Source organism: Odontesthes bonariensis, chromosome 1 (genome assembly GCF_027942865.1).
Source record: "Odontesthes bonariensis isolate fOdoBon6 chromosome 1, fOdoBon6.hap1, whole genome shotgun sequence".
Classification (NCBI taxonomy): domain Eukaryota; kingdom Metazoa; phylum Chordata; class Actinopteri; order Atheriniformes; family Atherinopsidae; genus Odontesthes; species Odontesthes bonariensis.
The window spans coordinates 29182818-29207934 of NC_134506.1; the positions used below are offsets into that span (position 1 = coordinate 29182818).

General features: G+C 39.6%; 1 protein-coding gene across 2 annotated transcripts in view; it reads left to right on the forward strand.

The window, feature by feature from the left end:
• The window catches only part of kif26ba (kinesin family member 26Ba), a 94295-nt gene that overhangs the window by 23080 nt on the left and 46098 nt on the right, over positions 1-25117 (forward strand). For both annotated transcript variants that reach the window (XM_075463344.1, XM_075463355.1), the window contains exons 3-4: positions 9298-9990; positions 20940-21121. In XM_075463344.1, coding sequence (XP_075319459.1) covers positions 9298-9990; positions 20940-21121 — 875 coding nt within the window. The remainder of the gene's footprint in view (positions 1-9297; positions 9991-20939; positions 21122-25117) is intronic.

The window sequence follows — 25117 nt, forward strand, 5'->3', positions numbered from 1 at the left end:
TCGCTCTCCATGGAGAAACTCACATCTACATGTTATAGTATTTTCCTGCAATTTGGGGACAGTCTCATTGTTATGTGTAGCAATTTGATCTGTGGGCTACTCTTGGTTGGGTTGGCATTATTGTTGGTCTTTTAACTTTATTCTGCTGTGGGAAAGACAAAGTGGCCAAAAATTTGCTTTCTGATGGAGGGAAACTAAGTGTTAAGATTCAGTGCAGGTGTTTGAGCATTTCAACTGTGCTTCCTCTCAAATTTATGAATGTCGCACTTAGTTCTCTTTGTTTTAAAATCCGTTATTGTCAGGCCTTCTCGGCCTTTATCAATGTGTAACGTCATCTTTGAGCCTATGCGTTGTTAGTATTTGGGAGGACTGGATGTCTGTCTGTCTAAGGTGAGCAACGCAGTCTGATACCTCTGTGAGCTATACAACAGCTTTAAGATTGGACTGACTTCTAACCCTTTTGGCAGCATAATATCACAGTAGGGAGACAATGTGTGCGTGTGTGTGGATCAGGAGAATGTAAACAAACTCAAATTTATGACAATCGACTGACAGATTAGATAACAGAAAGTATTAGTGAGAAGACAAATACAGGAATTGAGGTCAAAGAAAAGCCATAGGTGTTAATGGCCTTTTTTTAATCTAAAACTCTCCATTTTCTGGTCAACATAACTGTTAATCACAGTTCCTTTTTGTCCTTTTTTTTTTAGTCAGGCATCTCCTCAGATCTCAGGAACAAATCTCAAACCAACAAGACCATCATGCCGAGGGCCAAACACCGTGTCCACTTTACTGCAGCTTCAGCAGTTTTATTGCTGTGCATGTGTGTTTAATTGTGTTATATAGGAAATCAGAAGAAGCCAAGAGAAATTAAATGTTCTCTTACATTGACTTTGGGCAAAGAGCTGATTTTCCCATTTGGTCTAAACAGGAAAATTGATGGTAATATTTGACTTTGAAGGGAAAATTGCCTCATGTTGCATTATGAGTGACTTATCTGTTTCAAGCACATTCTAAAATGCATGCTGTGAAACAAGTGTTGTATATCATCAAAGTCTGTATTTTAAGTCAACTCATGATTGTTTCCTGAATCTAATCCAATAGTTTTATTGCCCTAACTAAACCGAACAGTGGCTGAAAAATAATCATGTAATCTAAAAGTGTAACAGTAACTGATCCACACAGGATGCAAATTTCAGTCTGCAGGATAAATTCAGTGTATTACTTGACCACTACCCCTCCAACTGTGGGTTTGCTGATTTCTGTACATCCTCTACCTGCGTTTGTCACTACCTAGCAAGATGAAAAATGATACTAAAGCATCAATAATGCAGGATTCACATGTAGCATGCTCACTCACTTTCAGTAGGTGACGTCTTAAGTTGCTGGATTGAATTCTGGGTCAGTTGCTTAACTTTTCGATTGTAGTTTATGGTGGAATGTTGAGAATAGTTTTAACTTTTCAGGTGGCAGCTGAGATGCCAGCCAATCAAATCACCTGACTGATCATGTGTCTGATGTCTGATTGTCACTACAGTTACAAATGTCCACCATCAAATAAATCATTGTATTCATGTGAATTCTGCCTAAGTGCTTTGAAATGTGACCCATAGAAACTCCTGACTAGGCATCAGAACTCAACAAAATGGTAGTGAGAATTTGCTGTCATTTTCACTGCTGTTATTATGTCTCCTCCAACCTTTAACTGGATGCAAACTCATTCAAAGGGTTGTGTGGACACTTTTAAACCTACAGCCTGATGTATTTAATATCAGGCTTCACACCAGCCTTCTTTCTGCGAGTCTGTCATTCTCAGTCCAAAAAGTTTCCACAAGTTACAAGGTTCTCTGTATCTTAACACACATAGACATATGCCCACCAAGAGTCGAGCTCTTGCCGTGTATGTGTGTGTTTATCTTGTGGTTTGTTGATATTGCTGAGCAGGCGGCTCTTACATTAAGAAGGGGCATTTTACTATTAGATGAAATGTTGCTTTGTGTCCACATATACACACTCCCACATACATGCACCCACCCAAGAGGGCACAGAGGATATACTGATTGAGCAAAAGTAACAGACTTGTAACTGATAAAGGCTTATTTGTGTGTGATATGCAGCGAGGGTTATAGCCTCTTGTACATGGGGCGCCTGCTGTACCCACTACGCCACGGACCACCCCAATCACATGACTATTGATTGGAAATTGATATACACACACTCACACACAAATTCTGTATCTTCATAACTCACGTATTGATCAAACTTCAGTAAAAAAGGAGTGCCGACCTATCATTTTGGTTAATGCTGGACATGAACAGATTTGTTCACTGCATGTTATACAGGGATATTCAAATAAAAGACTCACTAACCTAACACAAAGTTCTTTGTAATTCAATTCAGGAAGTGGAAAATGTCATGGGCTATTTAAACAGCTGCAAATGTAGACTCTCTAGCAGAAGATGTCAAAAGGAATGAGTTTAAGGTGCTTCCATCTTTTAAGAGATAAAATATTTGTGTAGAATATATTCTTTAGTATCCTCTTTAGTATTTAGTATAGTTTTTTACATTCAACCATACACTTTTGTATTATGCAGAGAAGGACACATGCCAGCGAACAAGTTTTTATTAGAGAGGTGGGCAGATTGAAAGCAGGAGAATATCAAATAGTTATCAAGTGAGCTGGATCCACCTTCCACAGATGTTTTGTGGCATTTATATGCTCCTTAAATCTATGCTCCCTACACTTTAGCAGAAAGTAAGTTAACAGCAGCCTACTTTACCATCTCTTTAGACGGGCCTCAGTGAAACCAGATCTTTTTTACTGAAAACCTTTGTCAAAAGTCCTTAAAGCTTTGTGGCAAATGTCAAAAGAAATATTTCTAACTGTGGTCAAAAGCGGTTTAGACTCAGATCTGTATCATGGGTGTATGTGTATTTCTTGTGATTGTTAACTGTGATATTTAGACCAGAGAGTCATAGCAGGAGATTTAGAGAGGCTTAGCTCTGCGCAAGTGGTTCCAATTAATGTGGAAAACATATATACTGTACACTCCACACACAAACTTGTACATGTACAAATATACAAGCATGCTGGCATTGATAACTGTTCAAACAAATTGGACAAAAATCTCTGCCCACAAGGAAGCATACTATAATTACTCGCACATGCACATACGAAAAAATATCCAAAAAAGCACGAACAGAAGGACCTACAAGAGATGAAAATAGAAAAAGACAATTTATGTCTTATTACTATATTTTGTATTACTTGTCTTCAACACTTGATGTTGCATACTTTTGGGGGGCTGGATAGTGTAGTGGTAAGATTGCCACGTAGGTTACCTGGGTTCTAATACCGTGCATGAAAGGTACTACCTCCAGTAGGGATCCTTAGGCAAGACCCCCTTACCCTACCTGTAAGTCGCTTTGGATAAAAGCATCTGCCAAATGCACCATGTACGGGAGCATTAACCACAGAGGAAATTTGCTTTGTACCAGATTGTAGCTCTCTGAGCTAATTTCCATCTGCAGACCCCGAGACACACAGACATACGTTACCGGAACAGTACGGAAAACAATACAGAGCACATATACAGGAGACAATCGTAAAAATGTGCATTACATAGTAAAGGTACAGTAAAATAGTTAAGAAAATACAGTAAAAAATACAATATAGTAATAGTAGTAATAAAAGTGAGTGGCTTTACCCTTTTTAACCCCCTGCCCACCCTACTTCGCTCAGTCCCCTGTAAAGTGACATTAGCAACCCAGTCTCACAGAAAAACGTGTAATAGCTACGTTGTTCCACAAGGGAAAACGTGGTATTGTCACAATTTGGCCCCCAAAATTGTGACAATACCACGTTTTATTTGGCCTATTCATTTACATTGCTTCGTAATCAGGTCACTTGACTATCAAGTTTCCCTCGGCTAAAAAAGGAAAATGGCCGACTGTCAACCTTTTTTCTGTGAAAAACAAAATATTTTAAGAAAACATCTGCATTTCGATGCATTTCGATGGCATTTCTAGCGAGAACTATGCATAATATTTTCAGAATCTTTGTTCAGAGAATGTAGACGATCTTTCATTTAGTATTTTCGCCGAAAATTTAGTATCTCCTTGAAAAAATGTAAGGATATCACGTTTTCTACCGTTGTTAAAGCTGCAGTCGGCAGGTTTTCAAAATTCCGAGTCTAAAGTCGGAAAATTCGAACTGATACAACTTTCAGGTCCCTCCCCCAACCTCTAACAAGCTCCGAATCGCCCCCCCCTCCTCCCCTCCCCCTCTGTGGACGAGGTTGTGCACGTGAGTTCACACCAGTGTGAGCGCACACAAGCTGGGGCAGACTCACGCTCAGCAGTGTGTGCACAAGCTGTGATTGACAGGTAGGATTCCTCCACCCTAACTTGATTGGTTAAAAACAGCCGGGAGCGCTCGGTTTTTGCAAGCATGATTACAGGCTTCAGAGGGAGCTACAGATTTCGTTATTTTTCCTAAACAGCCTATTTAATATTCTACTTCCAGAATCCCATGACAGTTCAAGCTAATATGACTAAAAAAAAGTTGCCGACCGCAGCTTTAAGGTGGTCGCTATGGACGCTGCTATCTCAACATCACCGACCAGTGCCTGTTAAAAAAAAGAAGAAAGAAAATATATATATATATGTATATATATATATATATATATATATATATATATTTGGTTTTTGGTTTGTTTGGTTTTTTTTGGGGTTTTTTTATATAGCCACACTATATCTGCGTGGCGCATGCGCCAGTGGCTGAGGCACGGCAACCTGACCAGGACAATCCAAAGGAATTTAGGCTGACGTGAAGGAACAACGATTCTATTGTGTGTAGTTACATATGACACAACAGAACTTCTGTTGTGTATGCATTCTAATATGCTTTACTCTGTTCATTTTACATTTTTATGGAGTATGTATTTACAAAAAACAAAAGATAATTTTTTGATCATAAATAATACTATAAGTAAATCTATGCACCCTATTTGACTGTTATCAGTCTATTCAATAGACGTTATCAGCACACATCAGTCCTGCTGCGGTTTTTTTTTTAAATCAGGTTGCCAGATCTCGTCTTTTATGTTTAGCTTACCTGGTAGCTATTGTAGCAGTGTGGTTGTTGACCCAATAGAGGTGGACTGGTCACGTAATGCGTAAAAAACGCAGGTACTAGCGAACCTGGCAACCACTCCGAGCTGCTTAAAGAGCTACTTACCAAAAAAGCATGACTCCTATTTATGTATGTATGTATGCCGACATAAACATACATATGTCTATTTGGTTATATGTGTATCTGATTTGATGGAAGAAGTTGGGCTGATTAATATAGGGATGAAAGAGTAGTAGTATTATACTAGTGAATATAGCGGACAAATAACATACACACACATATATGTCTGTCTTTACAGAAGATGTATGGCGGGGCAGGGTAGGATAATTGAGGTGCTGAGAGGGCTACCTGTTGAAGAATGATCTTTATTGTTATTATTTATCATTTTTGTGAAGTGAGTGCCCTGCCGTGGGGGTATGGGATGTTGACAAACCCATGCCCAGGGGCCCATTGTCACCCACCTGTGAGTAAAATAAAGTCTACAGTAGCCCAAATCCAAAATTATGAACATGATTAGGAAAATCATCAATACCTTGAAGGTTCTTTGTGACCAAAAATGAAAAAAAAAAATCCAGACTTGATTTCATCTAGGCTGGACAATCAAATGGTCTTAGAAACCATACCTGAAAGAGGCTGACGACAAACACAGGTGAAAATGACACTTTGTTGTAGGACAAAATGAAAGACATTTTTGAAAAGACCTTGACCTGGTGAGTAACATATGTCAGTGTGAAGATTATAAATCAGTCCTGCCTTGAAATATTGACCTCTGAATGTTGACCTCAGTGCAATTTAGAAGGCTTGTTAATCATTAACAGAAGAGGCTACAGATATGGAACCAACTGTTATAGAGAGCTCTTGACTTCAGCTATGTGACTATACCCATATGGATATGGCCACCAAGTGGGGGTGCTATCAAATATGGTAAAAAAATCATTTTCACCAATTTCACAATTGCATATTTAAAATCTGATGACATAAATGTGTTTTCCACCCCTTTAAATCTCTCCTTGTACTCTCAATTTAGTATTTCCCACTCCAAATTACAAGAAATACGCCCGTTTTTAAAATAAACTACAATTCTTTTTGTCGTGCTATGTATCTGACCCAAATTAGCGCCATATTTGTAGTTCTTCCCAGTTTGCAAAGTAGGGTTTTAAAAACATATATATATTGAATATATCAAATATCTAGTGCAGCCGAATTAGTAATTATACTTCATCTATATGATTGAGGTTTGAAAAAAGTCAAGATGTTGGTATGTCAGATATTCTAACTGTTATTGTCGAAATGTCTCTTCTTCCGTTTTGCAAAGTAGGGTTGGAAAAACATACATCTACTAAATATATCAAATTTCAAGTACACCTGAATTAGTAATTGCACGTGATCTAGATGATCAATACAAAGAAAAATTAAATAAATTTACTTCAGATACTTTTAGAGCCGCACCATGTAATATCATACAAAATCAAAACGGTACTCGTACTACTTCCGGTTTGCAAGGGTTATTTATAGTCGCATAAAGACAGATTATATATGTGCGTATAATATATTTATGATGAATATATTATGAGAGATACACGTTTGGTCAATAAAGTTGAAAAACAAAAAAAAAGCCCATGCCTGATAACAGGCCTTCTCTCTCTACTGGCTCACTGAAATAATGGCCCACTGATAGAAATGGTTGATAATGTTTTATCAACCATTTCTATGATAAGGTCACTATTGTTATGTGGCTATATCTTTATATATATATACACACATTTTATTTATTTATTTTTTTTCTTAACAGAAATTACGGGGAATGTCGGCGCTGGTCGGTGACGTTGAGATAGCAGCGTACATAGCAACCACCTAACAACGGTAGAAAACGTGATATCCTTAATTTTTTTCAAGGAGATACCAAAATCTTCGGCGAAACTAATAAACGAAAGATCGTCTACATTCTCTGAAAGAAGATTCTGAAAATATTATGCATAGTTCTCGCTAGAAATGCCATCGAAATGCATACAAATGCAGATGTTTTCTTAAAATATTATGTTTTTCACAGAAAAAAGGTTGACAGTCGGCCATTTTCCTTTTTTAGCTGAGGGAAACTTGATAGTCACGTGACCTGGTTGCGAAGTAATGTAAATGAATAGGCCAAATAAAACGTGGTACTGTATTGTCACAATTTTGGGGGCCAAATTGTGACAATACCACGTTTTCCCTTGTGGACCAACGTAGCTATTACACGTTTTTCTGTGAGACTGGGTTGACATTAGACATACATTGCTTGGTGGCTTACTTCCGGATGATATTGTGGTTTAATGTGACTGTAGAAGTCAGTCGTAGATCCCTCCAAATTGAACATCTAATAAGCACGAACAATACAATTGTTTTTGGTGCACATGAATGTCTTGTCTGAAATGATAACATCCTGATGTTTGTTTGTCTGCATATATGTGGCCTCTGCAGCTGTAATAAAGCACCGTAACACACCGTGTAGTAATGTCATATGTGCTGAGGGGTCAGAAATCTGGGACTACAAGTGTAGATAATTTCCAACTCTTTCGCTGCAATACAATTGTCTTTTTTTCTTTACTGAAAATTTTCCATTCGGTGTGTGGAAAATATGTGGAAAAGCCAATTTCTCTGTGATGAAGATGCTTTTCTGTCTTTGAGTGATATTAGAATATATATTTTTGGATGAAATTATAGCTATTATTTATTATTTTTTGGATGCAACTGATCCACTTTACAGACTGCCTTTCGTTACATCCTTAGAAACCTTTTTGATTCCATAATTTGATGCAGAGATAATTCACCCTTTTGGCTTCTCCCCATTAAACAGTGTAGCTCAGTTTGCCTTAACTCTATTTAATCTATTGTTTTTCCATTGTCAGTAGTACCTGGTATTAGGTACTTCTTTATTTTTAACTTGGCCAAGGTAACAAGGCCCAGTAAACTGAGCCAACACTAATCTGTGACATATGAACGGTGCAAATCACTGATTGGCCTGCATGAATTAACACCTTTGGGATAAATGCTCTCAAGTCTTGCAAATTCCCACACAGTTCGTTGTTCTCTATAGAGAACACCTGTTTGTAAATTTGTAGGCAGTTTACAAATCTATGAGTAGAGAGTACAGCATATGACATGGATGTCCCATGAAAGTATAATTAATCATTTTCACATGACATATTTACTAATATGGTATTTCAGATTGTGTGGATACAACATGATTATATCATTGTAATGATTGTGTCAAAGTATTCCTTTTATTTGTAACATATGAGTACCATAAACATGCAATGTTACTCTCTATTGATTCATCAACATAAAAGTCTTTACATCTAAGAATTGCAACTGCTGTGCAGTTTAACGTGATACTTTTATGATGCTTTTGAGCTTCTTTTTAATACTTACGGACCAAGAAATGTTCTGTGTGACCTTCACTTTGCCATCCCCTCCTAATCAAATATTTATATTGGCTTTTTATGGGAAATAAATGTAGTCATTTCTCAACGTTAGAAATTGATGTAAAATGATTAACCTCTTATATTAAGTGAAAAGTGATTGCTGTTACATTTTAGTTATAAATTAGATTTTTATTCAAAACAGGAAACTGACAGTCAAGCAATTAACATTTTTTCTGCATGAAGTGGGGAGTAATTGCTTTTGTATTTTTGATTTTAGTGTTTCCTGAGCCACAATGCTTTACAGATGATTTAAAGGTGCACAGTTACATTATTTTTTATCAGCACACACAATGTCATGCTGCAAAATTTGAAACAAGAAGAAAAGGAAGGAAGCAGAAAAGAGAGAGCAGAAGGTCAGTCTGTATTAGACGACTCCCCAAGCAGAAAGCGTCTGTCACACTTCTACCCTTTAGACCCTCGGGACACAGTATGCTCGAGTGTGTACTTGTTTGTGTATTTTTTTTTGCAGTTGGTTTATATTCACCTGGCAATACATCTTACTCCAAGCAAAATTTCAATGTTTCTTGGCTTTTTTATTAGTATTCATAGACAGACTGTTTAAACACGGTTGTCATTTCGTTCTTTTTTTTTGTTACCTTCTTCTTTACATCCCACTGCATGATGTATTTACATATGCTTGCAATCATCCCAGTAGTCAAAAGTCTATATACCTGCTTATTGCTTCTCTGTCTTTCCTTGCAGGATCCTTCTTTCTCACTCCTTCTTCACGATAAGCTTCAGGTGCCCAACAGTTCGTGGCGGGCATGGAACGAGCGTGACAGTCGCTGCGATGTCTGCGCCACACACCTCACTCAACTCAAACAGGAAGCTGTTCGCATGGTCCTCACTCTCGACCAGTGGGATTTGTCTCCCACTTCTTCCCCTCCAGTTCCAATTGGACGAAATGGATCTCACGGACCACCAGGAGGTCCTGTGTCACGAGAATGGCCCCCTCCGTTTCTTCCCTCCTCCTCTTCTGCTGCTGCTTCATACCCTCCTCAGTCTTCATCCCAATCACCTTCTCCGAGCCCCAGCCAGACCCCAACACCAAGTCCAAGCCACGGACCACCCAGCTCCAGCCACGGGAGTCCATCAGTCAGTCAAACATCCAGCTGTGCTCCCACAAACCCACAACCTCAAGGAGGAGGGCACAGACTGGGGACCAAGCCCAGCTCCCTGGGCCTGGGAGCTGGTGTGGACAGACGGAGTGGGTCCTCCAGTTCAACAAAAGCAGCTGGTGCCCAACAGCAAGCAGTGACTGGAGTAAACAGCCCCAGCAACAACGGTGGTAACAGCAGTAATAATGGTAGTGGAGCAGTCCTGAGTACAGCTGCTCTGCAGGCACATCAGCACCTGAGCCGAACTAATGGAGGGGTTACACTCTATCCCTATCAGGTAAGATACATATAGCTATAGGTGTGTTTGTGCCTTGTGTTCACGTAAAGTTACTTTTTCCCACAAGGTCACTGAAGGTCATGGTAATTGTTACTACGGAAACAGCATATGTGAATTCTGTTTTTCTACGTTATCAAATGATAAGCAGGTTACCAACAAGCAGATGAACATTCTTCTTGATATGAGTTGGACTGGTAGGTCAAGAAAAGCAACTCTTTAATTTGTCAGGTGCATTTATGTTCTGCAATGTCCACTGCCCATCCTCAGCTTGGGCGAAGTTAAAAAGAGGCTTTGTGGTAAACAACAATTTAGGGGGAAAAGCCTGTTCTCCTTTACTTATTATGTAAATGGTACCTGGACTGACCACTCAAAGTGCTTTCACACTAGAAGGTACATACGCCCATTCACACACACTCATACCGCACGCCTTAGTCTATACAGTGTCACAGGCTTTTTTTCTCTGTCACACATATTCATACACCAATGGACACATCAGAGGCAACTTCAAGTTCAGTGTCCTGCCCAAAGACACTTGGTGTTGGGGGAACATGAGGTCTGGAGAAGCTGGGAGTCGAACCACCGACTTTCTGACTGGCAGTAGCTCCTTTCACACTGCCGAATAACCCGCGTTTAATCCGCGAATTTAGCGTGTCCGCTGTTGCGTTCACACTGCGGACCCGGGCTGCCGCGTCAACTCCACTCGCCTTTCGACCCGCGTCGGACCCTAGTCTTTTTGCCGAGCCGAGTTTGGTGTGAACGCAATCGACGCGGGTCGGACGTGGGCGTGGCGTGACGTGAGGAGTTTAAAAGACAGAATGGACAGCTGATTCAGAACAACAGCGACAGGTGAGGACAAGTTTTACTCTGTTTTAGCCTACATCAAGTTCGAGACATTTTTTAATATGGCCAACTGGGGAGACAAGGAGGTCCGCGAGCTCCTCAGCCTCCGAGCAGAGGACGTTATTTACCGCCACATTTCGGGGACTATAGTGCTCTTGTATTCTCCGCATATGTTCTTCGGCGGCATTCCACGTTGTAACCATCCACACCCCATAAAATAACATCTCCATGAACTGCATATACAATTGCAAAAACGAGTCCTCAAGGTGTATTTAACCCTACCTCCGACGCATGGCTTGTGCCTACGTCATTGTACACGCCCAGCATTTTATGTGTTTCGTGTGACGCTCTGCCACTAGGCAACGCCCCCTGAACTCGGCTTCAGGCGACACGGGTCACCAACACGCCAAGCGTTCAGATTGCTCGACGCGGGTCGAAGGTGCAATTTGGACCCGCTAAGGTAGCGGGTCGCAGTGTGAAAGGGGCTTCTGACTGCTCTTCCTCCTGAGTAGCCTGGTTATCAAATCTTTATTCCGAAACTATTTGTTTTTAAATATTCTTTAAAGCCATTAAATCTTGTTTCACTCATGTAAATCGTTTGCTGCAGACTTTGAGGTGTGGCTCCAGGTGAATCATGGGAACACTGAAGGACATACACAGATGAACGGGCATAGCACAGTCATAACATATCGGTTGGACTTATGATTGGAAAAAGATGTTAACCTGCTGTTCCTCTTCAGTAATTCACACATGTTAAACAGAGGTGGCTCAGCCCTACATTGGTGTGTGCTTTCACACATCACGCCAGGTCATGGAATCAGCTGAGTAACGATAGCGTTGGTGATTAGAGCAGTGAGTTCTGTTTTCCCTCTGTTACTGTCTCTCTTAGCTCAGAGTTGTATCAACAGCCAATCAACTTTAAACCCCCATTTTGTCTTTGTACTTTCATACATGACACAGATGCACAACAAAGGCGCATCAATCTTGGCTTAAAAGGTTTATGTGAAAAGGCCTAAAGACACTGTGTGATGTGAAAGCCAAATAAGGCATTCAAAACAACTAACAGTTTATCGACCATATTAGTATGATTTCAGTATATGTAAGCAACTATACACTGAAATAAGCGTAGGCATAAACATTGTATATGGCCGAACTGGTCATGGGTTATGTGTAAAGAAGACCTCACAACTCTGGAGCCAAGAGCATGTGTTGTAAAGCAGCAGTTTGTGCTGCTTTACATGCTTTGAAAACTGGTAGGATGTAACAGTGTTATTAAGTTGTACACGTGTTTGCATAATGGGAATAAGATCTGCATATTCCATATAGTTTAATTCTATAGTAATTCTGAATATGACTTTATATGGGTTATGGCTGCATAAATCCAAAAATGCTTTTCAAAGGATAGTGTCTAATTTAGAGTAAAGTCTTAATCTGGATGCTATCGAAATATTAGGGTGCATGTAAACAAAGCCAGAGTCACAAATATTGTTCTCATTGAGGTAGAACATTATTTCTTGGGTCCTGGGTAGAGTTTGACTACATTTTGAAATGAGGTTGGAATAAACTCAGGGCTCACTATACTTGTAGTGGTTTTATGGGTACCAAATGGTGGGCCCCAAAACCTTGCTTTATCATACGGGGGTTGAATTAGGTGAAGATCAGATTCAGTGTAGGCGTTTAGCTGTAATGGTGGGCATTAGGATTAGGGCTGGGAAAAAATTATGACAGTGGTGAATCACCACAAAGATGTGTTTCAATGTACTCCAGCTCTAAGACATCACAACAAAACATTTTGAAATAGCAATAGCCAACTGAACACTCTGCTATCTTGCCACTGACATAATTTAGTCATGAACAGTGCCCTGAATGCAGCTTTATGGCTATTTTGGGCCAAATAGATAGTAGTTGTAGTCCACAGCAGACCATTATACTCATGGTAACATGATTAGTTCTGTTTTTCATCTCTTAAAGTATTGTTGTTTGGAAAAAAATTAAGTAAAACCAAAGCAAAATGATAACTTTGATAGCCCAGACAAGCATGAAAAAGCGGCCAAGGTGCTCCATTTTTTTTTCTCAAGTATGAGATCACGTGTTTCTGTTTAGCTTGCAGCAACTGAAACTATAAAGATAAGCTGTGAAATTTATTCTACACCAACAATCAGCTTTGGACTTTTGGATTTAATGATCACCTCTTAACAGTAAGGAATGAGGATCTTTTGCAGTAAGATTAAGGCTTGACATCAACGCTCATGTAATCGAAGGATGAGGCAAACTGCAGAAGTGACTGAAATGGAATATGAAGATAAAAGGAAACGTTTTAGGAGGAGACAGGAAAAGAGGGAGATGGTAAAGAAAAGAGGAGGAAAAATCGCCTAAGGTGAAGAGTGGTCTAGAGGTGTATAGTGGGAAAGCAGGAGAGCTGAGACTCCAGGGGAGATCCAGAGGTGTGTGTGTGTGTGTGTGTTAATATGTGTGTATGAAAGTCTTCTGCAGATATAATAATTCATACAGCGATAATTAGAACTCATGGGACTGTGTCACACACCCCCTGCACCCCTTCATTCTTTCACTCATACACTCTCTTTCACACACTCTACTTATTCATGTCTCTTTTTTTTATCCTGCTTTGTTATTTCTCCTGTTTTTCTCACACTTCTTCTGCTTTGCTTAATTTTCACCCACTCTCCTCTATCTAACCATGAAGTACAGTTACCGAGTCGTTGGAAATTACTTTGAACAGTCACTGGAATTGTTTAGTTTTTGATTGTCCTGCTGGTCAAAAATGAAATAACCTCAAGTCTTTATGAATTGTAGTCCATCATTTTGGCCAATTACAGGGAATCTGTTTGAATCTGAAAGAATGTTACTGTTTGGGCAAGTTTCAGTTCCAACAACAACTGGATCATTTTTGGTTGCCTTCAGTTTCATCCATTAATTTATTTTCCTTCTTATGATTTTCCATAAGTTGTCTCCAGGTGTGTGTGTATGTGATAGTACTTCTTACCATGATATCATTATGTATTCTGTATTTGTTATTGTCTGCTTTGGGAACTGTAAAATGAACTGACACATGCTTGTGTGTCTCCATTGTGACTTTGACAGTAATGGTGTCTCAGCAAGAACAGAAGATCGCAATGATAAATCACCCTTGGTTTAAATCAGGAACGGGGATGAGCTGAGCAGAGAGGTGATCATAAAATGGTAATTGAAAGGAAATATGAGATGCTGAGTAATTTAAGAGAAAGAGGATGAAGAGGAGGTGAGGAAAAGGAGACATATTAAGAGGTTGTGTCTGATTTTTTCATTTTAATTCTGAGACATTACATAGCAACCCATTCTCATTTCAGGGAAGGGACTGTGCTGAGATGTAGAATCCTTTACCAAAAACCTTTAGTTTTTTTGTCAGATAATCTGATCTTGTTGGAAACATACTCTGAATGCTCTGAGATCAAAGGATCTCATGATGGCAGATGATTGACGGCAGGCCATGAGAACTCTCCTCCAACATATTTACATTCTTCAGCAGAGTGAAAGAAAAAGCACATGGACTGACAGCAGGGAATCTGGGACAGATTAAATCTGAAAATGCTGCAGCAGAAATCAATATGGGTTCTTTATTTAGTTTGAATTATTTTAGTGATAAAAAAGTCTCCAGCACGTCCCTAGTAAGAGGTGGCACAGGAGATAGAGACAAGAGAGGAAGGAGGGAAAATTCAGAGGCAGACAGAGAGGAAGCCACCTGCCTGCTGCCACAGCTGACATTAAAATATTGCAAAGTCAGCAGTCTGAGAGGTAACAACCTCCACTTTTCATATTTATTTGAATTTCTTCGTTGTGGACCCACAGGAGGTTTAGGACAAAAGAAGCTCTGTGTGAACCAGGAAGACTTTTGTAAGGGGAAGTGTGAATCTCTGAGATATACACAGATATTTCCAAATGTTTTTACAAGATTACATTCTAGATGATCACAGATATTCAGGGTCTATCAGATGATAAACAGATGCTGGTGAATGTAAACCAATGGATGAAACTTTTAGAGTCGAGTGACATACTGTATATGGTACTTAGATTGGCTGTACAAACTACAAATGGTTCCCTGTTTCTGTAAGAAACACCAAACTGGAAATAACCATTAAGTGAAATCAGGATGAATTAAATAAAATCTTATTGTTCATTAACACACCACACACACGAACACGCATGCACAGTGACAGTCTCAAATATTATTTTTAAATTAAATATACTGTTTACATGACTTTCAAATAATTGAATTCTGTTTGTATTAACCTGTTTTTTTAGGAAAGGACTCTGGGGATTTTTATTGTCTTGGTGGTTAAAAGAATAAATCTAATGTTGTTTCCTCGTCCTCGCGCTGTCCTTCAAGCAGCTAATTGAAAACAGGTTTATACGGCGTGGCATATGCCTCTGTATGTGTGTGTGTGGGATCTCAACAATGGTTAGATTAGCTCTCTTAATTTACCATGGTTCTGTTTGTTGAGCCCGTTTGTGTGTCTGGTAGCTCATCTGGGTAAGAGAAACAGGACTGGGGTTCAAAGTGAATGTAAATAAAACTAACTTTCTTCCCCTCGTTATTTTCGTGAATATATTTTCTTAACTGTTATTATCATGGATTGTAGTACGTTTCCTTTAGGCCATTTCTAATAATAAAACTGTGTTGTACATGCTAATATGAACAATGGGATTTTTTGGGGTTCTTAGATTTTTTACAGGTAACTCTCTCCTTCATCTCCCCTATCATTTCGTAATGACTGTTCTGTCTACTTTTCACAACTGTTTTCTGTGTCCTCTATTCTGTCTTCTTCTACAGTCTCTCCCACTCACTTATTTCTTTTTTATTCCCTTCTCCATTTTCATTATAAAAAAATAACCAAATGCAAAAGTCAGGGCCACCCACATAAATAGATACAAACAAGTAATTTTATTTAAATGTTCACTCTCCTTTAATGAACCTAAAGAAAGAAAAATGAGGAGGGTGAATGCTGGAGAAATGACGTTTCATATTGTGATGAAAATGAATGAGGCCGTTTTCAAACTTTTCCTAAGAGTCTAAAAGAAGTGATTAGAGATGTGGAAAAGTGATGCCATGTTTAAGAAGAGGAGGAGAATGACAGAACGCTTGTGTGATTTATTCAACCTTTTCTTTTTGTGGAAATATGATATCACATCCATCAAAGTCCCCATCAAATTAAAATGTCATCCTGTGTAGGAGAGAAATGCTGAATGGAGCAAGTGTAATGACCTCAAGAGTATATCATCAGAAATGCAACATTAGTTCAATGCAGGTAAACATCTTGTCGCTGTGAGCACTGTTCAGATGTTGAACTAATTTGGCAGCTCTCACGTTAAAGCTAATTTACTATGAGAGATGAGCAGCCCCCATCAGATTCAGAGAAGCGCAGAAAGTCTCTTTAAATCTTATCAAGGTGTGTGTTTTCTGTTGTGTTATTTTTACCCTGTTAGTGGAGTAGCGTAATGAATTAAGGTGTTATTTGACGTGGATATATACAGTGATTTAAAAAAATAAATAAAATCACTGTGTAGAGTCCTAATTAAAACAGCAGCAGCACAGTTAACTGAATACACCATGCATACATTTACATAACATTTATACTAATGTGAGTCACTTCCCAGTTCAGTACAGCACCTTCCCAAGGAAAGAAAAAAATCCAGAGAGAATCGACCATAACTTCTTGTACTTTTTTAAAGAATTTATGTCAATAGATATAAAAAAAAGGAGGGGCTGCACGGTGGTGTGGTGGTTAGCACCGTCGCCTCACAGAGAGAGGATTCCTGGTTTGAATCCCAGCTGGGGCCTTTCTGTGTGGAGTTTGCATGTTCTCCCCGTGTATGCGTGGGTTCTCTCCGGGTACTCCGGCTTCCTCCCACTGCCCAAAAACATGCATGTTAGGTTAATTGGTGTCTCTAAAATTGTCCTTAGGAGTGAGTGTGAGCGTGTGTATGGTTGTTTGTGTGGCCTTTGTTTGGCCCTGTGATGGACTGGCGACCTGTCCAGTCCAGGGTGTACCCTGCCTCTCGGCCGATGACGGCTGGGATAGGCTCCAGCCCCCCCGCGACCCGACCGACGGATTCAGTGGGTATAGAAAATGGATGGATGGATATAAAAAAAGACGTTGACCAAGAATAGCCTGATAAAATAACGGCAACAACATGGCTGTGATTGAGGTTACAGGTTGAAAAAGCACGCCATCTGACATGAAAACACATCTTTTTTTAACTTGCTGCTTACTTAATATGCTTTTATTCAGATAAAATTGGTGATGTGTGTGAACACAGAGCAGTAAATCATGGTATCATCTGCATAATAATGAACATTAAAACCACTGACAGGTGAGGCGCTCGTATTGTTACAGTGCAATTATTTGGTGGGTAAAACCTGCTACCGGGCTCCTCCAGCATTGCAGTCATGAGCCTTGTAAAAAACTGCTCAGAGAACAAATTGAGAAATTGGTAGTGGTCATCTGGCCTCAAAACTCAGCATATATAAATCTGATGGGGTCTGATGGCATCTGTCGGAGGCAAGTCCAATCCAGATAGACCCCACCCCACAACCAACAGGAGCACAAAGGATCTATTGCCAACATTCTAGCACCAGACACTCATGCTCATAGCATCACCTGGCTACAGCCTCTTAAATCTAGTTCAGAGTAGGTGCATAAATCAGTATAATCTGTATTTTCTGCAGACCAATGCTGTATCCAGATCAAAATGACTGCATGGCATGTAGTGTTGAGTGCTCAGATTTGTGTCAGAGCAGAAACATTCTGCGTCCGTTCCACTGTCTGAATAGGTCTCCCTACGGAGATATCTTCTGCTTTCTCTAATTTTCTGCTACAGTACACAGACATGTATATTAGCTTAATTGGTAAATATAAATTGGCCTTACATGTGAGGGGAAGCGTGCATGATTGTCTTTCTCTGTGTGTTAGACATATGATGGGGTGGACCTGTCTTGCCCACTGTGAGCTTGGATAGGTTTCACCCTCTGACCATCTATAGGATAAAGCATGTAATGGATACATGATGCTTTGAAATGTAATTCCAATCAGATTTTTACATATGGGTCTGAGTTCCGTTGCCATAGTTGATGTAATCACAACACACTGAACAGAGTCATTGCTGCCACCGACAGAGCATCATGGGGGGCAACATGTATAGAGCAACTAAAGTTGGACAGATTTCTGTACAGTCAAAGCTGAGAGGGAGCTCCTGGCACAAGACCTGGGATGATCTTTGTGGCATGTAAAGCCTATTGGAAAAAATGGAAAGCTTAATTGATGACATCAACCTTGTTACTACAGCAACCCATACAGATGATTCGATCTGATTGCTTGCAAATAATAATTAAATCTGTCCCAAAGGTCAGCTTTCAAAACAAATCTGATTGTCCTGCTGCCTGAAAATAGTGAAAACAGGATATAAAAGTCCAGCCCCAGCAGTCTGACCCGGCGCACTAATATTAATGGCTACCTATTCGTCAACCACCTTTTCTCCTGTTTTCTGTGGGCATGGCAGCCATCTGTATGGACACTTTTTTTCCAAATGTACAAGTATGTTCCCTCTTTCTATTTGTCAGGATTTATGAGCTACCAGCACAGCTGCACAGATTTTACTGTAATTCACTGGACCCTAATTCCACATGTTCACTGCTCCTTTAATAATGCATGCATAGCAAGCCAAGTCTGAACATTTGAAAAGGGTGCAAATGGTCAAAGAATGTTGTAAATAAACCATATACAATAGGTTATCTATCAAGGCAGTGGATGACCTGGTGAACCTCAGGGGCCCTCAGCAGTAAATATACATGCAGTAGTACTGATTTACACACATATACACACAGGTGTAGAGAAGTGCAGACAAATGGACACACAAGAACATACCCTGACGCACACAATAGACATACTGTGTCTTCACCCTCACAAGTGGTAGTTCCTTTATTTGAGCATGTGGTCATAATTTAGGTGCTCTGTTGTCTGGCTGCAGGCAGCACATAAAGAACTATAATCAATAATCCATATCTATGTCATGAATGATTTGCCTGCACTCCCACAAGCACACATATGCACACCGAAACACATAAGCACATTCACATCTGTACTGTAACATGCAGTACATACACACACACATGCAAAGCTGTAAAATCCACCTTATAAATGCCACAGTTTGTGTGCGCATGCATGTGCATGTCAGACACACAGAGACAGACTTATTGCATCTGTCATCAAATATTTTTTGATGGGCAGAACACACAATACAGGCATACAATGACATTTGAGAGTTATAAACACTTCGGACAGACAGACTCACATTCTTACAGACAGACATGCTGTTCACATAACAGTTGCATAACATTACTTTGTTTATACTGACACGACTTACTGACGACTGAATGACAGGAGTATCATATCATGGCACTTTTACATACTATTGTAGTTGCAGGTATCAAATAAATGCTGTCCATATATCACTAATTGTTTTTTAATATGAAAAAATTATTTGATGCGAGTAGTTGAGGAAATTAGGACATTTACACATTTCTCACATACTGAGAAAAAAGCACGACCTCTACGTATTGAAATGAAAAAAATAAATGAGTTAAAAGATAAACTTGACTTACTCTCTTTGGTGATTATATGAACTAACAAGATTCATGCCTTCATTTGAAATCATTTCGTTTAAAGCAAATTAAGCCTAAATACATCGCAATAATCATATATGTCGAATAACAACTATGGAAACTTCATAGGCCACGAATAGACTATTTAATATCCGAATGCTGCAGTAATACATAACACTTACTGATCTGCTGCAGACAGAATGAGCTCCTCTGTATTTCAACTCAGATAAAAATGTTCCATGTCCTTGAGAGTCAATGTTATGTCTGTAAAAGGCACAGAAAGTGAAATTCGACATTTGTATTCAGCTCTTTCTGCTGTGCCAATTAGAAGCCTGACATGTACTGTATATTTGACCTTTTACACTCTTTAACTTGTGGCTTCTCTGTCAAAGTTCTGCTAACAAATTGATTTGGAGGAAGGACATGAAGTCTTGAGTCTCCATGGTCATCAGAGACAATAATCATCACTGCATTATCGCTGAAAGATACTGCCTGAGGCGAAAAATCCTGGCAGATTTGAGGACACGCGTTCCTTACATTATGCATATAAGTCTATTCTAAATCATGAATTGGCTACACCCATGCAGTGACTCTCAAGAAGAGACAGACAACTACTGGAGCATTTCCATCATCTGGAGATATCTTTTTATTTTAATAATATGTACAGTATCACAAGTCATGCTTTTAAAAAAAAAAAAAAAAAACCCAACTCTACAATTGTATACAATCTATTTCTTCAATGAGGAGGCTGTGTTTTGTGTTTATTTGTGATTATCTGGGACTAAACATTCTGCTGCTTGTTCACTGTGATCTCAGGAAAGGTTATCTTCTGCTGGTTAACAAAGGAGACATACACACTCTCAGTGCATTAGTTTTTTTGTTTAATTTTTTTAAATAGTAAATAAAATTTTTTATTATTGTGTTGTCTGTCTAAGAGAAAAGATGGTGATAAAAGTCGTTTTGTTGTCCAGCTCAAATTTGTTCCATTTGTCATCTTTCTTACTCTCTGTCAATGAGCCTTTGACGAGTTTTTATCATTTCTACAATGTGGTTAATCTAGTAATGAACTGCACATTTCATGTCAGTGTGCTATGTGTGGAAGTTGTTTTTTTGCTTTTTATTTACCTTCTAAACTGTCTTCATTTTTGTGAAATAAGTGTCATTATGTGTGATAGCTTGGAGGAGAGCAAATTCACTTGCCAGGATAGAATAAGCTAAGTCTTTAATAAACTGCAGCACTTGGGATAGGACGCTGTAGGCAGGATATTCAAATGTGGTCCTACAACAGATAAACTGATACACGTAACTGGAATATAAAACGTGAAAAAAGGGCAATTACTGACTCAAAGGTCTTTACAAAACTAATGAACAAAAGAAAATGAAGACTAACCAAACAGAGCCAGAAGATCTTAACCAAGCGTCCAATAAAAAGTCTCTCCTTCTCCCTCATCAGATCTCCCAGATGATCTCGGAGGCCTCAAGAGAAGGACTGACGGAAGCTGCTCTGAACCGCTACAACACACACTCTCCTGCACACACAAATTCATCATCACACTCAAACTCTCCATCTAACACTCCAGCTGTAACCACCACAGCACCCACTGCCACCTCCACCGCTGCCTCCTTCTTTGCCAGGTAAGTTGCTTTACTCAAAACATCTCTGACAGGACGCACTTCACACAGTAAATGAATATGCTTCTGAATTCCCCCTTTATCTAATCTGAGCTCTCAGGAATTGGGTCCTGATATTGACCTCCACAATTGATTTAACTTGATCGAGCCCAATCCAGAATTAGGCCTCACAGACTGAGAGATCTCTGCATTTGTTTTAATGAGCCACAGGACTAATGACAACATTGCACCTTACTGTTAAATCCAATAATGAATAGATTTGGGGGATTTAGAGGCATCATGTGGAATAAGCATCATGGAGAAAATGGAATTTAAATTAGATTGAGATTAATCATGATGTTTAGTTCATGAATCTTAAGCCAGAAGTCCAGACTTCCCCTCTTTTATGCCGTTTCTGAGATATTTCTCAGTTATGCTCAACAGCATCTGAAAATTAAGGTGGTGAGAAAACTAGTGCCCTTATCTATTGATTCTCATGCGCATGAATCAACTATCCAGTCATCAGTCGTCTGTGTAATCAAATCTAGAGAAGTGCTGAGCGGTGCAACATAAATAAGACACGGGTAATATGAGAACATTATTGATGACAAAACAAGGCAGGCTCGAAATGAATGAATGAATTATTCATGGGTTACACTAGAAGACGAATGTATCACAGTGTCTGAAAAATGACTGAGATGTCATATCTAATGAGCTTCTTTAAATCCCATTTTAAATGATACTGATGGTTTTCCTTCTCACTTTCACACCTCTTCTCTTCATCTGCAGATAATGAAATGTGTGTGTTTGACGTATAACTGTTGTGCTTCAGTGTAGCAGACATAATGCGGTCTGTTTTTACAAAGCAGACACATCCAACTCGTAAATTGCATAGAAACGTGCAAACACACTTGCGCTCTCTTGAGCTCTCTCTCAATGACCCGCCGAACTGTCATGTGCCAAGGCTGTTTCACACAAACACACACGCACACATCTGGTTGACATTCCAAACATACAGCCAGCTGTCATTAGCCGATTTATGAGCGTGAACCCTGTAAGTGAAAGAACCTGGTTAGTCTAAAGGTGTTCAAGTCACAGACTGCGTAGAATTTCTTTTATTCAGTTATATAGTATGTGTTAGAGTGAATGTTTTGCTTGCTGTTCAAACCTTCATTTGTACAAATTGTCTGTATTTTCCTGACATTTGTGTCACGTATATACTATTGTTGTTTAACGTGAATATAATTGTGTGTATTTGATTTGTCTATGGTCAGTGGATGCAGCCATGCAGAGCTGGTAAATCCTATACCTGTCTGGTCTTTACACTCATCCGTGGACTGGATACAGATGCTCTCATCTCACACACACAATCTTCTTTATGCTCACTGTCTGCACTCACCATAATCCCTGTGTCCACCACACATCCTCCCACCTGAACTGTGTCTTCCTGCCTATCTCTTCATCACCTTCTCTCTATCCTTGCTCTTGTCTTATACTGCTCCCCTGTTTTCATTTAATTGCTGTCTATCTTGCTCTTTTCTTTCTTTCACTTCTCTCCTCCTTCCCCATTGTTCTCTACTCTCCCCTTACTGTCTGTAACAATTTCTCCATTTCCACACTGACCTTTCCTTTACCTCTGCTAATGTGCATCTGAGTAATATCTTTCATTAGTAGTGATCTGTCTGTGAATATGTCACACTTGCACAGCAGTGCTACATCTTCCCAGTGCTGCAGTGGCCCTCTGGGGACGCTAGGATAGAGACTTTCCGTTGTGTGTGCATTATCTTACTCACTGGGGGGAGGGAGTCTCTATCAGTGCAGGAATTTTTTAACTGCATACTCCAAGGATTGGATCTTTGGGGATTTGGCTAGCTGTGTGTGAGTATCTCCATTGCAGGAGGTAGCAGAGTAAATGAATAGGTCCCAGGTGAATTGGGAAGGCGTTGTTATTTCGGATGGAGGGTGGCAGTGAGAGTGGGGGCTACTGTCTTGTTTTATTTTTGCCTCTTGCTGCCTTATCTTTTGTATTTTTGTATTTATTTATTTTTTTTACAAGAAGAAGCTCATTTGCTGTTGAAGGCATCTCATTATTCTAAATATTCATGTTTACTCCATCAATTTGACCGCTGACAGCTTACGAACATTCATTTTTCACCTAGTATTGTGAATTTATGTTATTTCTAGTTTTTTAGTCACTGGGCCGAAGTAGTAAAGCTGTCCTACAACCGCTTCTTATTTTATTCTTGTGAATAAATGGTGAGCATAGTTTGTGAATCAAAACAGACTAAAACATGATGAGCTAGAAAAACCATAACCTTTATGAGCACAATCAATTGAAGGTCCAGCTTGTATAATGTTGTCTTTATCGTAAGTGGGAAGTCATTTGTTGACAACATGCACATGTCAATAGATAACGTCAGGAAAGCCAGTCTTCTGTCCAAGCCAGGACTGTCTTACTGACCCCACACAACACACACTAACGCATTCATACACCCTCCATCACTCTCTGTCTCTCCCCATATCTCCCTCCACTTATGGTCTGCTAAACAGAATGTAATTAACTACTGAACCAACAACACACCCCATGGACACCAGCCATAAATCAGCTGTGTGTGTGTGTGTGTGCACGTGAGAATGTTTGCAGTTGTGAGAAAGAAAGAAGACAACAATGCAGTACCATGTTACCAGCTGGGCTATTTGTGACCTGTGATGCTTTTTAACAAGAGACAGGCGCTTGAGGTGGCTGAGGAGAGGAGAGCACGCGATGGCTGAGGGAATCAATACATCTAAGGAAGGTTGAATGGATGGTGGGTTGGGTGAGTGGATGTATGGAGGGCAGAGAAAAAGGCAAAAGGAGACAGGAACAGGATGATGGTAAAATGTGAAAATAATGGGAAAGAGGAGGTAACAAATAGAAATTGAGGGAGAAAAGTGAAGAGAATAGCGAAGTGGAGGAATGAAGGTAATGGAGAGAAGCTGATGAATAGTTAAATTGAGCTGATGGATGGAAAACAAGTATAGTTCACTTTAGGGTAAGATTGGAATAGATCCACTTAACCAAATCCCAGGGCACTTGTCATTAAATGCCAGTTTAGTGGTGTGTGTGTGTGTGTGTGTGTGTGTGCGTGTGTGTGCACTATGCTTCAGTTGTGCCACAGATTGAATCGGTCAGGGAGAGAGAATATAATTAGACTATGATAGTACACATCAATAGAGGCATCGGAAACATTATGAAACTGATATGGCTTATGAATCAAAGGATGTATTATAAAAACAATCAGCAAAGATCCTTATACGTGTTTTGCTCAGGAAGCAGCTCATTCATAAATAAGGGTACATGTATGGAGGAATAGAATAATGCTAAACTGTGAGGATTGGTGCATTTTACAAGCAGGAATCCCCAGCAGCAGAGTAACCGTGCATGAATCCATCATTGTCACGTCTCACCCTGCAACCATCAGCAGCACAGTTGCAGTTGCAGCAGCGTGTTCTTTCTGTAGTAACAGAGAAATCAAATGATAGACTAAAATTCAAACATGTGTCTCTTTTGTCTAAAAAATCTTCTTGTGACACCTTGCTGAGAAAATGAATCCACAGTTTTTACTAATGCAGTAAGATGCAGTAATTCCTTCAGCTGGTGAATGCTTGTCAGTAATCTCTGTCACATACATCATGGGAAGCATTTGAACGTAACACCATTAGAGCAAGAAAACCTGTAATTGCCCTTGATCATATTTTGCACATGTAAGCTTAGTCTGCGCACAGTGAAAAACCAATTAGTGGTCTTCTGATGGAAGTTTAGTCCACACAGTATGCAGTCACACACAGTTACAGTCACAAACACACACACATACAGATTCACACACTAATCTCCAGGGAGAACCAGTCAAATGGTGAAATGCTTCATCGTTCTATGGGTCACTGGATCCACATCTCTCTTCCTCCCCCTCTCTCTTACTGCTCTCCTCCTTTCGCCAACTCTCCCCCTCAGTCTCATTTCTTTAACTTGCTGCAGTTAAT